This window comes from Mus pahari, chromosome 2, assembly GCF_900095145.1.
Source record: "Mus pahari chromosome 2, PAHARI_EIJ_v1.1, whole genome shotgun sequence".
Lineage (NCBI taxonomy): Eukaryota > Metazoa > Chordata > Mammalia > Rodentia > Muridae > Mus > Mus pahari.
Window position 1 is genome coordinate 141,246,254 of NC_034591.1, and position 15,299 is coordinate 141,261,552.

At 47.8% G+C, this 15,299-nt stretch overlaps 1 protein-coding gene across 1 annotated transcript in view; it reads right to left on the reverse strand.

The window, feature by feature from the left end:
* Window positions 1–14,540, reverse strand: part of Ntf3 (neurotrophin 3) — a 61,630-nt gene extending 47,090 nt beyond the window's left edge. Inside the window, exon 1 of the mRNA XM_021190897.1 lies at window positions 14,309–14,540. Within this exon, the coding sequence (XP_021046556.1) occupies window positions 14,309–14,326 (18 nt within the window). The 5' untranslated portion in view covers window positions 14,327–14,540. The remainder of the gene's footprint in view (window positions 1–14,308) is intronic.
* Between the last annotated feature and the right edge of the window lie 759 nt (window positions 14,541–15,299).

Below are 15,299 nucleotides of genomic sequence, written 5' to 3' on the forward strand. Positions count from 1 at the left end.
GAAAGAAGGAAGGAAGGAAGGAAGGAAGGAAGGAAGGAAGGAAGGAAGGAAGGAAGGAAGGAAGGAAAAAGATCAATCCTGAAGGTGATTGTTACACATTTAGAACCAGAAGAAAGTAGCTCTCATAGCCAAGAATATCTTTTGTTTAGTCTGCATGAGCTATAGAGATAGTTCTGGCTTCTCCTGATTCTGAGGCTCTTTGTAGAATGACTCTGTGGTGTGCAGCTTACACAGCAGTCCCTCCTGCTGAGCGTGCCCAGCCTCTCTCTCTCTGCCTTTCCAGAAGTTTGCGGTGCTCTCCACACAGCTGCCATCTTGAACTACCATCCATTCCATGGCCTGACAATTCCTATGCTGCATTTAGGTCTCTCAGTAGTCCTGAGAATTCCACGTCTAAGGCTCTTGAGAAGCACACGTTCAGCAGCAGATATTACACATCCAGCCCTGGCATGCCTGATGGCATCCACAACAGTGTCTTCCACAGAGTTGTTAGCGAGAGACCCAGGGATTGTAAATAGCCCCATAAACCACTTAACAAATTGGGAATATTTGTTGGTTGGAAACAAATTCGTTCAGGCTTTGTTTTTGAGTCTTTTTCCCCAAACCTCTACTCCCCATGCCTCCTGCAAGCCCCAGGAACTACAAAGACAAGTAACAAGTACTTCTTCGTAGGAAAGACTTTGGTTAAGACATGGGCTCAGGTGTGTCTCTTGCAAGGACCATCTCAAGGCTGATGCTTGGGTTGAGCTACCAATGTCAGTAATAGGTTAACTTCATCTACGGCTAAGGGCATCTGACTGCTTTTCCCAGGAAATCTATTAGGAAAGGTGATCATAAACTATTTGCAATAAAAGTACATTATGAAAACTGTTTGCCCTGAGGGATGCTCGGAGAACTGAGATAAAAATGCCTAGACAAGCAATAGTGCCCTAAAAATGGTGCTCTGCTTTCTTTTTCTTCCCTTGTTATCCCACCATTTCACCCTCAGTATTGCTCTCAGTAGTTGCTGTACTTTAGAATATGCTGAGAACCTGTCCATCTTCTAATTTCTAAGGCAAACACTGGATAAGTAAGAAGGCTCAAACCAAATGAGTCTGACATCCTCAAACTAATGGGTTCTCAGGCACAGCAGGGGCAGGAAAAGGTCAGATGCCTGACAGAGCTGCAGGAAGGCCAGGTGAAGGCCAGGTGAGGGCCCAATGCTTATTTCTATAAGCTGGTGGTGCCCAGTCTAGGCTGCACAGTAGCATCACCTGATGATCTTCACAAACTCCAGGCTTAACTGGATTGAATAATAATGCTGAGCGAGCACCACCCGCTAGAGTTCACAGACCCTGGAGGGTGAGGTGAGAACGGGCTAGGCAGCGATATGGAGAATCTCTGCTGGGCAAAATCCTTGAAGATGTCACTAGATGTACAAGATTCGGCTCTCGCCTCCTCTGAAGCTGCTGGGTGGCATGCTGGGTGACTGACTGTCATGTACTCTCATCTTATACACACTAAATGATGTGTGCTTGCAAACAAAAGTCTGAGCAAGCTACTATTTGAAAAAAAGAGCTTCTTTGGGATGTAGACACTTCTTTGGGATGTAGCCACTTCTCTATTCTTCTCCTCTCACTCTACACTCTACACATGTTTCAGTCCATAAGATGAACCTGGAAGTTCTTCAAGTGTCCCGAAGCTCCAGCATTTGGCCATAATTCTGCTGTGAGCTTAGCAAAGACCCATAGCACAAGTGGCCTACTATGGAGCAGGCCACTTTCAAATTTTCTGGTTGGAAGCTCCAAAGGCGTTTTCTCCCTCTGATCATGAATGAAATCAAACTAGGATGGGAAAATATATAAGGGAAATGACTGGGAGACCCGACCCCTGCTGGGAACTCCCTACACTCGGCACTAGAGTTACTCTCAATTCTATGCAGCCAGCAATACCCTAGCCATCTGTATCATGCTCTGTTCTCTCAGACTGGCATAATCTCCCCAGAACAAGAACTGGCAAAGTACTCTCAAGGATGATACGAGATCAGTCCATCTTGCTATTCTCCCTCCATACTCCACTCATTCATTTACCCCTCTGTCCATCCAACCACTAGCCACACTTCACTTCCTTGACTACCATTTAATAAGATTGTCTTCCACACTGTAGCCAGAGGGGCTCTTCAGTTCCACAGTGCTCTGGTACCCTCTCTCCACTCTGTCTGCAAACCGTTCTCAGCTCACACTGCCCTCTTTCCTCTTCCCCATACCATTACCCAATGCTGCTCTGAGCTTGGGTACCACTCACCCAGACTTCTTGCTCTTTTCTTCCTCTCTCTGGAGTTCCATCTTCAATCCCTGTCTTTCACCAAGCATTACAAGTCATATCACAAGCCAGCTGAAAATGATCACCATTTCCTGCTATCCTTGGCACCAAGCAACTTGCTGGGGACTGGTTATCTCTCTCTACATTAGTTGGTCTGAGAGAATTTTCCTTTTATCTCTATCCCAGATAAATACCCGAATCTAACCATCCCCTATCCTGCCTCTACTTGGTCAAAACCTTAACCTTAGGGGCTGGAAAGATGGCTCATCTGCTCTTTAGAGGACCGACCCGGGATCAAGTCCCAGATCCCACATTGCAATTACAACTGTCTATAGTCCCAATTCCAAAAGAATCCAACACCTTCTTCTGGCCCCTGTGGGCCCTCCAGCACCTGGCCCTCAGATATACATCCAGGCAAAGCACCCATACATGTAAAAATAAAGAACTTTTACAAGTTGGCCTTTTCCAATGGAACTTGGCTTAACTTCATCTCTGTCAAATGACTGTTATATGGAGAAGTGACTCTACAGCAGATCTGAAAGGGGATGTCAACATTAACAGGGCACTGGGGCCACCAAAAAGAAAACAAGAAACTGGGTGAGGACTGTAGTGAGGTGCTGATATCCCTTAAATAGTAACCTGATCCTCACACTTGAGTGGCTTTCCTATACCCAATAGAATCCACCCGCTGTTCCTGTCCTGCCCCTCCCCACCCTCTGTCATATGCACACATCCACATCTAAGGGCAAGAACAGGAAAGAAACACTCTGAAAATTCCCTTGGAGGCAGTTTAAGCGCTAAGAACAAAAACACCTGAAGAATAAGACAAAGAATTATTCCAAAGTAATCTCTCCACAATTAAAATACAAGCCAAACCAGGTATGGTGGGACATGCCTATAATCCCAGTACCTGGCAGGCTGAAACAGGAGAATTGCTACTAACTCTAGGCCACCCTCAGCCACAAAGTGAATCCTTTGTCACCCTGGGCTTGACAGAAGACCTGTCTCAAAGAAAAATCACTCAGTCAATCAAACAAGCAAACAGCCTAAAGGAAACCCCAACAGACTCTCGGATGCTTACTGGGGGAAATGAATTCAGACAGGAGGGAGTCTTAGACTTGAGTCAGGACACTGATGCTCTGACTCCAGCACTTGAAAGAAAGTCTAGGAGAGGTATGAGAAGGGGTACTCAGAAGCGGCATGGAGAAGTTCATACTCCCTCCATTGCAACAGTGCCGGCACTCCTGCACCAGGGGCGTCAAACAGCAACTGGCTCAGGGACAATCATAGGGCATCTCAAGCTGTCAGGACCAGGACCATCTTTCCTAACAGCAGAGTTACTAAGTGGAGATGCAGGACGAGCTGTCCACACTTAACCTTTTCTCTGCAAGGACCTTCCTCTAACCCCCCACAGCCACTACAGTCCTTGCTGTTATCTTCATTTTTTTTCAGATACCCGGGGTCTCATCCTACTGGGCAGCTCTCTGATTTCCAAAGGGTACCCCAAGGCCACTGATGGTGAGATCCTTGCCTTTCACCTGGTATTCCTGCTAACTGACCCTAGGAAGCCCCTTTTAAACAACTCAAGTGGAGAGGAAAACCACCTAACGTGTTACGCTAAGTTTTGCAGAAACCATCAAATAAGCACCTACTGTCGATTTCCCTGTGGCATCTGTAACTATTAAAGAGGAGGAGAGGGAAGGACAAGGAGCTGACTGAAGAGGAAGGGACTCAGAGGATAAAAGTGGACAGTAGATGGCAGTCTGTCCCTATGTGCGAAGTGGCCGCAGAGATGATACATATAAGTCAGTGGAGGGGGCAGGGAAACAATTCTTAGAGGAGGGTCTGCTGCCTTCCCACTTCCTTCTCATTAAGCTGGTTCAGCTGCAAAAGGAAACACTTCTGAATGCAATCTTGGGAGCTCATACGTTGCCCAGAGCACCACCTCTTGAACTATCCATGATGTTCCCCCAGACTATTGCCGTGAAGAAGCAAAGGCTCTGAGAATCCTCTCCTCTGCCCCAGGCCAGGCCCTGGAGAATTCAGAAGTGACACAGCCCCTGTCACCCAGAAGTGAACTGAGAGGATGCTTTATCTCATTCACACTACAGAGCGGTACTCAGGGAGCCGTCCTTCTACCTTCAGTACTCACTGTTCTTCCCCTTGGAGCCTGGTTATGATGTGACCTGTCCCTATCTACTTCCAGCCCTGCAGGCCAAAGCCTCATCCTTTTCTGCATCTTCTCTAACATCTAGCACAGGGCCACCAGCAGGACACACACTGAATTATCTTTACACACGAATCCAGACCCACTTTCTAAATATCCCAAAGGGATTACTCCAATTCATGTACAATGGCACCCAGTTCCTCAAGACCAAGATCCCAAATATACAGAACTAGGTAGGTTAGAGCATGAGGGAAAGCATCCAAAGGAGAGCCCAAATAGCCCTTCCTGGCAATAAGCAGTCAGCATTTATGACCTAACTTTAGGGACAGAGTAGAAGAGAACAACAGAGGACACGGATCTTGAACCTGTGGCGAGGTGCATCACCTCTCAGAGCCCAGCCCCTGTTGCCGTCTACCACTAAGGTCACCAACAATTCCCTCAGATGTCTATGCATTTAGTCGACGCATTTCCGTGGCAGACTGTCCAGGTGTTGGTGAGCACGAAGATGACAAGCACAGACCCCTCTTCAAGAATTTCATCCTTTAGTAAGAAGAGAGGAATGGAAATGCAGCCCAGGCTGTTAAGTGCTATAACATAGAGGGTGCTGGGAAGGGAGCCTCCTGGCTCTCTGGGGGGACTGCAGGGAGGCTTCACAAGGAAGGTAATGGAGAAACAAACGTGTCTAAGATGATTTTAATATTACTGGTGAAGCTGGAGAGATGAGCATTCAAACCACAACATAAACACACACACACACACACACACACACACACACACACACACACCCCATATTCTGTTGCTGTCTCCAATTCGAGAACAGACGCATGCTTTGGCCACTTCTATCTATTTTGCATCAGGCTATTTCCCATCACCTGTAAACTTTCTAAGGGTGTCCTTCTTTTGACCCGTTCATCCTCCCATCTGTCCTTCTAGGTTTATCTTCTAGCCTTAAATTCCTACGATCTATTGAGAAGACAGGAAAGACTTCAGCAGTCATGGAAGCTCTTAACTTGGACATTTAATAGGTAAGGAAAACAAGACCCAGGATGGGCCAAGAAAGTCCAAGTTGCAGCGAGTCTCTGGTAGCATCAGAGACAGGACTGGCCTCAGGGAGCACAGCTTAGTATCTTTTGGATACAGCTTACTGAATTCAGCTACCCACAGACAATTTCATCCCACATAAACCTCTCCCCCATGCTCCCAGCTAGCAATCCAAGATCCGCCACAAATCTGGCAAGCTTGCTTCTTCAGCACCCCATAAACATTCACTCATCCATATGTTCAATAACTTATCTGGCATCACATAACTTAATTTCCTCCACCACCCCCTCCACATTTCTGTACATTAGTACTCCAGGCCAGAAGGAGTACCCGAAAATCCCCTGCGTGAACCACAGTGAGGCAGAGGGGACAAACAGAGACACAGAACATCAGAACAGTAACAACCTCAGGTCCCTTTTGATCAGCCAGTGAGTCCAACTCCCTTCTTTTCCAGATCAGGAAGCAGAGGCCCATGGAAGGAAAGGGTTCTGTCTAAAGTTCACCATTAGTCTGAGTCCTAGGCAGCGAGGAAGGCTATAAGTTCCCCTAGACGACCAGCTGGGTGTCGGCAGAGCCAAGCTGCTTCGCAGTGCTGAAGCACACCTGTTGGGAAATCAGGTGAGTTTTACAGCTGTATCTCACTCTTGAACCCAGTGGAAGTACCTTATAAACCAGCAGAAACAGGGCTGCTAGACACAGGATGGAACTAATCCCAGACCGAGAACTTGAAATACATTCCTCAAGGGACAATAGGGAGGCAGAGGGGGAGGGAAGATATTTTTAAATGATGGAGGCTTAGGTCTAGAAACAGAAGGGAACAGTAAATTGTAGTGAGCTCCAACTTCTTGGCACTCACTGAAAGAGAGAGAGAGAGAGAGAGAGAGAGAGAGAGAGAGAGAGAGAGAGAGAGAGAGAGAGAGAGAGAGAGAATATCTCTTGTGTAGAGAAGAAATGCATCACCCTACATGTGAAAAGTTTAAAACAGAGTAAATGCATATATTTGGAGCATAAATATTGTAAAACAATCAAGTGGATATTTGGTCAACATTTTTTGCTGTACAGTGAAAATACCTTCAAGCAACATAACAAACTTGCCTCTTTATTGGTCTTGAAGGTGTGCACACGCATGTGCTCCTGTGGGGTGTGTGTGTGTGTGTGTGTGTGTGTGTGTGTGTGTTACTCGTAGATAGGAGATAAGCAGAGAAAGTGAAATCAAGAGCATTCATTCAGTCATACCCTTTGAAGAGGATAAGAGTTACCATCAAGAAATCTTTTTATTTCCCCATTTTTGGAAGCACTTTTGCCCAGAGAGTGACATTCAGAGGCAGATACTGGGGCTGGAGGACTTGATGCCTACCTTATTCTGTCTCGAATATAGCTTCAGAGCTCAGTCCTTTAAAGCAACCCATGCCCCTTAACCCTCAAACAAGAAATCTGCCGAAGTCTGAGTCTAAAGGGTTGGCTCTGAAGAGATCTCCTGTTCTCCATGGAAGTTTAGACTTCATGCAGTCCTCATCCCAGGACTCAGGAATGCTGGGACCTACCACCTCTTATGGGTTTGTGGATCAAAACCAGATGTCCAGCTCTACTGTTATAGACTTTACAAGGAGGCAATTGTGACTTAGATCAATACCCGCATGCTGGAAGGGCAAATTCTCTTGTCAACAGTAGGGGAAGTAAATGTGGGTGTGAGGGGGAATAGGGGCTATGACAGATCTGACACATGCTTGCTAGCAGGTGGCTAGAAACCCTAAACATTTGTCTTGCACAAGAAAAGGAAGCTTCCGGTAGAGCAGGCTATCCTGTGGGGTGACAAACTTCACCACCAAGGCCTATGGGACCAGCTCCCATCTGGATGATATAGAACACAGAAAACACAATCTGGTGGACATTGGAGCGCTGTTGGCTTCAGGAAGGCATGTGTATCAGTATTCTGCATTGTAACTGTGGACCTGTCCTTTAGCTTCACATCAGCTCTGTACCCCTAGTTATCCATGGGGTTATCTGGGGAGACTGAGATAATGTCATGCAATATTTGTCAGAATGCCCAGCAACCACTAACTGCTCATATACTATCATTGTCTTAAAGGTGGGTGCTCGTCTTTTATTAGAAATGTTGACAATGAAAGGTATTTGAGAGGAAGATGTTGAATGATTAGCATCAGGTCTACCAGAAAGCCAAATGCAACTACAATCTTCTCTGTAGACTGAATACTGCATAGACCAAGCCAACATCTTGAGCATTCTTGGACAAAACAAAATGTTCCGGTAAATTCTTTGCATGCCTTTCTGGCTTTCTCCAAAGATAAAAACAGGAGCTCCTTAGAATGTGCCAAGGCATGCTCCAAGTAAGGCATATTAGCAAAGATTAAATAGGCCAGGATTAATGTCGAATATTAGGGTGGTGAAGCTGGAATGGTGGCTTTGAGGCCTGAGGTCTTCCACTAATTCAAGCCCTTCCCTTATAGTCAGGGAAATCACAGCCTGGAAATAATATTCAGGGTCACATAGTAACAGCTAATTAGTGACAGAGCTCAGTTAAAAGCTTGATCCCCATATCCATGTCAGCAGGCCACCTGCTGCTTCACACTGTTTAAGACCACCTTGTACTGAACGAGGTCCTTTGAGATCAGTAAGCTACTTAGTTCTTTGCTTCATTTGAAAGCCACTTGTTCAGATGTCTTCTTTGGTGACATTGCTAGATAATGAGCAATCATAACAGAACAAACCACTAGTCTATCATGGGAGGAGGCCCAGAGTTCTAGAGACCTCAGTAGTTCCTAATCAATATTGTCAGAGGAGCACTATGGCAGATAAGGAAATGAACAAAAAGCAAGTGCAGCCTGGTCACATAAAAATAACTATATCTACCTCCTTAGTATGTGTACGTAAAATTGGAGTTGGTTTTGCAGAAAACTGTCAAAATCTCTTGGACTACCTACATGTGTATTCACAGTTTGAAAGTGAGAATTCTAAAAGAATATGTACATATTTCTTAATATTTTCTTGATTATATATATATGTATATATATTTTTTCTTTGTTTCTTTTGTTCTTTCTTTTTTGTTCTTGGTTTGTTTGTTTGTTTGTTTCTGCTCTGGCTTCTTGATCTTTAGAAATTTCCAGGGCAAGGATGAGGTAGTATTTACATTGGCCCCACATTTCAAAGTTCATAATCCCCATATGCAAATGATCTGAAAGAAAACTGCTTCTTTTTTCCATAGTAAGTAAATTTGATGACAATGAAATCTGAGCCAGTGCCCACATATGTGTCCGCCAATAGCATAAGCTCTACAAACGTTTTCTGCTCTTCCAGGACAGCTCCTGTGTTCATGTGTCTTCCAACACACACACACACACACACACACACACACACACACACACACACACACACATACACACACACACTGTGATCTCATAAGCAGGTGCTGGCCCATGCACAAAATGTATCCACTGGCCTTATCAGCAACCCCACATGGGCTTTTCTCCAGTAAAAGAGTTGGTCCTTTTCCAATAAAGTCAGTCTTACATAAAACTCTGTCCAATAGCCATTAGTTCAGTATTCCCAATGTCAGAAACTGCCCACAGCACTAATGAGTAGAACAGCAGCTGCTGAGGTCTTGAAACAGTGGTGGGTTTAAAGGATCTTCTATGTCACCCCCAAACCCTTTCTCTCACTTCCAGCCAGCACCTGGATTTGCAGCTCCCCTGCTTAGGGTGGGAGCCTTGGAATGGCTCAGGAAAAGGTCTGCAGCCTGCAGCAGAACAGCTTGCTCAATTAGGCATCCTGAGTGGAGGGGAAGAGGAAAGGCCTGAACATCTGATCCGATCCGTCTGGGAGTGCAAAGGCAGGGATGGGAAATGTTATGTAATTAAACTCTCTTAGCCTGTCCTGCTTGGGGAATGAGAGACCCATCAGCAGTGACCTCTTCCAATCAACTTAATTGGCCCAATCTCGCCAAGAAAAGCAAAAGAATTGGTTTAGTGCCTCATGGAAATAACTTAGCTCCTGACTATTTATGGCCACTGAACTGCAGGATGGGAGCCTTGACTCTGAGCCAGAGGTTGACAGCATGTGCTAACTTCGGGGAGGACTGGGATGTTTCAGTGCCTCTGGGCCTTTATCCCTGTCTGGGTAGAAAGTGACTGTGCCCAACTTGCTGCGGTGGGCATGCAGCATTTCACAGTTCCAAGCTCTGGGGTTCTTCTCCCCAGGCAGGCCAGGGATTGCCAAGGACTTATCGTCTAGAAAAACACAGATCTTGACAGTAACACAGGGTGGCTGGACTTTGCTTCCCTCTTACACAAACGATGGTGTTGCCAAGGACAATTACCATGCTCTTTGTTTTCAAAGTCACATTTGTTTTGGCATCGTAGTTTGCAAAACGGATGCTAAGACAAAATTTGTCTGAAAATGAGTAACGGATTCTTGTATTGCCTCTCTTCCTGAGTAATCCAGAGACCTATCAGATTTCCCAGAACTAAAATCTAACTTTACCTGCCTCCAGTTTATGGACTGGTAGTAAACTCAGGCAAGCCATGGGAAAACTATATAATTTGTTTGTTTGTTTGTTTATGTGGTGGGTAAGCATCGGAGATGTGATGTTATCCAGAAGAGACAAAGACCCCATTTTCCCAGTGACAGACAGATACCCGCACCTGAGTCCAAGCGGATCGAATCTCTGTACACTACAGCTTTTATAAGTGGTCCCTTTGAGCTCTGCCAGGTAAAGAGGAATACATTTTCCTTCTTTCATAGTCCTCATCAATGTGCACTCCGTAGAGAGGGGCAGGGAGAGTCCCAGACATCAGAAAACCATTGTGCCAAAGTGAGGACTAAATGCAGGCACTTCCAGCTGTGAGTCTGTTGTGCTCTCAAAAAATAGGGGCTCTAGCCGTGTCTAACATCAGCTGTATCTCAGAGAAATGAACTTCCCCAAAACACAGGAGAACTTCGAAATCACAGGGTTTGGTTTCAATCTCATGCATTTAGGCTGTCATTAGTCTACTAGTGTCCCACCCAGATGCCCTCACATGATCAGGAAGGGGTTCCGTGTCAGCTGGCCCAGGTGAATGATGTGTTTACCCCTAAAGTGTGTAATCTTCCTCCTGCTTTGGCCTAATTAATCTCACACCCCAGTGAACTCAGTGAGCCCTTCCTGGTGCTCACTCCCTGAAACCCACAGGTCTTTTATGCACACCTTTGTTCTCTTAAGGCACAGGTCTAAGCATCCAAGACCAAACTTCCTCCTTCCCCAAACCCACAGCATCCCTACAAAACTACATAACATACTCCTTTGCAGGGTCCATAATGCTATGCGCATCTCTCCATCCAGTTGGTGCATTTTCTCCTGCTTGCTGTAGCCTCCAGCAAGCCCATAGACAGAAGCATTAGCACGTACTCAGCTTAGCTTTAGATCCACAGAGCAGAGAGCCTCAAAGCCAAGCAGGCACTACCAGCCTAGCCTTTCATGAACATCCCTGTACCTTTTCCCAGGTCCATGGTTTAAGATTCATGCGGGCTAGCAAAGGGACATCACTCACTCCATCCTGAAATGGATCCAGGATCCTTCCCATCCCCCACCCCCACTCTCTACCTGGAGATTCCCAGCCTAGCATACACTCCATGCTAGCAGCAGCAGCACCCTCCAGCTCCCTTCCCATCCACAAAAGAATCCATCATCCTTTACCTTTATTACCGCCCTTTTACAAAACTACAGCTATATTTCAAGTCAGCTTCCAGTTGGCTCCCATGATCCAGAAGAAAACTCCACAGATGCTGCCCTCTCTATTCCTGGCAACGTTGTAACAGTCAGCTGAGCATGGAGAAGGAATTTTTCCAAGGCAGTGTGCCATGCCTCAGCACCCAACAACGAGTTGAGCATCCAGGAGACGTCCCATTAATGTTTTAAATAATAATCAACAATAAATGGTAGTAACCTGTCCATCTACTAAATGAGAGATCTACAGTATCGTGCAATGTGCATCCTTACCACTTGGTGTGCAAAAAGATTTCTTTACTCAGGAGTCTTGTGCACACAGCACTTCCTGTCACTGGACCCTGTTCCAACACACATAGGAACTTCCCCCTTGAATGTGTAATCCTCATTCTAACCTTTCCAGGTCCCTTCACTGGAAGGTGGAGAGGCAAAAGCCACTCTTCCTTCCATGCACTATTCTCCACATGAATGCCAGAGCCCGTACTTCTTTATCTTCCATGTGCCCCAGTGCTCTTCCAGTCAACCTCTAGGGTTGCCCAAGCCTATGGAGGGATTTAACAGTCTGCTCTCCTCGGATAATCTTCCCTTTACATCCCTTTGGTCATCTTCAGTCATCCAGCCCCCACACATGTCCACCTTACACACACACACACACACACACACACACACACACACGCAGCCCAGCCGCCCTCCCACACCACACCCACCCCATGTGTCTGTGCAGGCACGCACAAGCCATCTGTCTTCAGCACACTGCACTTCTCCAGCTCTGACACCCTTCCCAGACACAGATTTCTCATTAGCTACACCTATGTTCCCACAAGCTCGCATCTCCTGCTATGCACACAGATGCCCAACGCACAAGCTCCTCACCCCTCCCGGGCCAGCCAGGGTGGAGGAAGCTGGAGCAAGCTCCACCCCCAGCTCTACCCTCCTACCCCAAGGCCCCTCTCACTGAGACATGAGAAAGCCCTCCCAATAGGTCTCTGGCCACCCAAGGACCAGGCTCCCTTCTTGGGAAATCAGACCGGATTCCTACAGATCCAGTCTTCTCAAGGCCCGCTTCAACATAGCCCATACCGAAGGACAATCCTACTTGCTCTCCCTGAGGGGAACGCCGGGTAAACTTTCTTCTATCTTTATATACAGATACAACTGCCTGCTGCTCTCCTTTTCTCTCTCCACTCTCCACTAACGCTACACTCACTCGGGGTCTGCTTGATTCTGAGGCAGGGACAGTTGGGCTTATATCTTCTAGATTCCATCTCTCAAATTTCTTTGAGCAACACGCCGGGATCAGGGGAGATGGGCTAAACTGGCAGAGTTCGGCTATTTAGAAAACAGAACCGACTGTAAAGCTCCCCGGTATTACTAACGTTTAGGGCAGTGTGCTTACATGTTTCTTCGGCTGCTGGTTTGTAGTGGAAAGACATCCCTTTACTGAAAAGCAGGTTTGTCAACACACTCCTTAACCCACAGAACTTGCAGCCTCAGAGTCTGCGAGTAACACCCACCCTTACAGTCTCCCTTTCCCCTCCCCCAGCAGGTCCCCGCCCCCAACCTCTTCACACTCATAAACAAGTCCCGGCTCAGGGGCTCCAGCTCACTAGCTAGCAAGCAGCCTGCTCTGGCTGGGACCGCGTCCTAGAGCAGCCGCCACTCAGACTCTCAACCTGCTACCCGCCGGCCGCCAGAGGTCTGGGTCAATCTGGTGGCTGCTTCCCAGACCTGGAATTCGGGAGCCTCAATTCCAGTTCCCGCCTGCGACCTCTCTAATCAACTGTGTCCACACCATTCGGTGCTGGAGTCCTAGGAAGGCGCATCTGAACGCCGCGGAAGAACGCCAAAATTGCGCAAAGCAGTAGCGCCTCTTGGATGCACACCCACTCACTCCCGAAAGCGACAAGGAAAGAAGTCCTCCCCAGCCCTCCCATTCCACACCTTCAAGAGTGCCAAATTTCATTAGAAGTATCCACCACTGTGCAGAGAGAGCCTTGGTGGCAACAGGAAACAGTCGAGTTCGCTATGTGTTTGAGGGTCTCTGATGTTCTCGACCTTTCCCATACTACCTCTTGGGGCAGGGGTGGGAACCCTAAAAAGGACTCTGAGAAATTGGTACCAAATCTCTACCGATGGTTCCACCCCGGTACCCACCGTTCCATGGCCGGGTCCCAGACCCACAGGCTGAGCGCTAGCTCCAACATCTGCGCGAAGACCCAGGGTGGGAAGCCATTGGGTTGGCGCTGGCCAGAGTAGCCCGGAGCTAGGGACCCTTTCAGAGAAAAAGCTTTATGTGGGACAACAACGCAGGTACGCACTGTTGGGTTTAAGTCCCAACTCCCCCCAACCTGAGAAGTGACGGTGCGGGTCCTGAGCTTTGCAGCCCCTCCCCCAGCCCACGCCCTGCCGGGCTGTGTGTTGGAGCTGTCGAATGCTGCCCAGTGGCCAGCGGGGTGCAGGGCACAAGCCTGGATCCTGGCCTCTTCCAAGCCCCATTTTTTGTCTGCTACCCGCTTTTGTTATAGGATGCGCGGGAGGCTTCTGGGGGAACCAGATAGGAGGGTCGGAGGTGTGTATGCATGAGGCGGAGTGGGGTGGTGATGTCCAGAATCCCTTTCTTGCCTTTTCGTGGTCCCCATTTTCCCTCGCCTCCACCTCCTTCCCTTCCCAATACAGGTTTCTTAAACCTGATCACTTTCCCAGACTGAGGGCGGTTTCTTGAGCAGCCAGGGGACCAGAGGAAGGAGGAGGAGGAAGAGGAGGAGGAGGAGGAGGAGGAGGAGGAGGAGGAGGAGGAGGAGGAGGAGGAGGAGGAGGAGAGAAGCCATATCCACGCGCGCACAAGTGTGCATGCTTGTGGAAGGAGGGTGGTGGTAATTGCGCCTAGGCCTGGGCAGATTCGAGCTCAAACTTTGGGGAAGGCACAAGAACCGAAAAGTTAGCATGTTGAGCGATGGGGGTGGGGCTGTGTGTAGAATTGGGCCCCCCCCACGAGGACCCCCAGGAAAAAATCTCCCCCACGCGATTCCCCCACCCCCTCCGGGACATGCCCACCCAACGTGCCCGCCACGTCCCCTTACCGTGGCAGAAGTAACCATGGCATCCGTGTGACTATTTCCAGGGACGTCGACATGAAGAGAAAGGTGGACTCGAGTTCGGTCATTCAGTCTCGCCCACCCCTGCCGCAGCCACTACCCAGCGGTGGGAAAAAAACGAGAGGAAGAAAGAAAGAGGGAAGAAAGTTGCGCCGGGCTATCTCGCGGGGCGGTGCGCGGAGCTGCTGGGTAAGGAGAGGAGCCTTCAACTCTGAGTCCCGTGAACATAATCTGAGCGGTTATAACCAGCCAACCCGGCCAGATGGCTCCGCGCTCAGCGCCTTAACCCCTTCCGCGCCAAGCCACTCGCCCCCGAGCCCCGCCCGCAGTGACTTGCAGGCCCGCTCCATGGCACTTTGGAATTTGCTCTGGAGACCAATGGGAAGACCTAGTCATTTCTCCTAGTCAACTTCAAAGGAAAACAAACGAACGAACAAACAACAAATAAGCCCTCTCAAAATAGCCTACTCTTCATTACCTCTTCTTTTGACCTTCCCTTTTAGAGATGGGGAGAAGGAGCCGACGAAAACATTTCATTTATCATTATATTTTAAACGTAAATATCTTCGATCTGTCTTAGTCTTGAATTTTTTCTTTTAAGGCTTGCTTTCTCTCTCTTTTCTTTTCTCTTTCTTTCTTTCTTTCTTTCTTTCTTTCTTTCTTTCTTTCTTTCTTTCTTTCTTTCTTTCTTTCTTTCTTTCTTTCTTTCTCCTTAACCAGGCAGATGAAGGCCTTTCTTGCCCCTTGGCTCAGGAAAGCTTGAACCTCAACCTTAAACTCTGCCTCCAAACCTCAGACTCTTCTGGCTTTGGATCTCTCCCCACCCCCTATTAAACCTACTCCAGCCCCCCAGGTCCTCCCAACAACAGGAATCTGCGCATGAACAGTTGCTTGCCCTCGAACTCCTCAGTCTTGGGGAGCAGCTCCCAAGGCACTTCAAGCTGTCTAGGGAGGTTAAGTTGCTGAGGTACGGTGA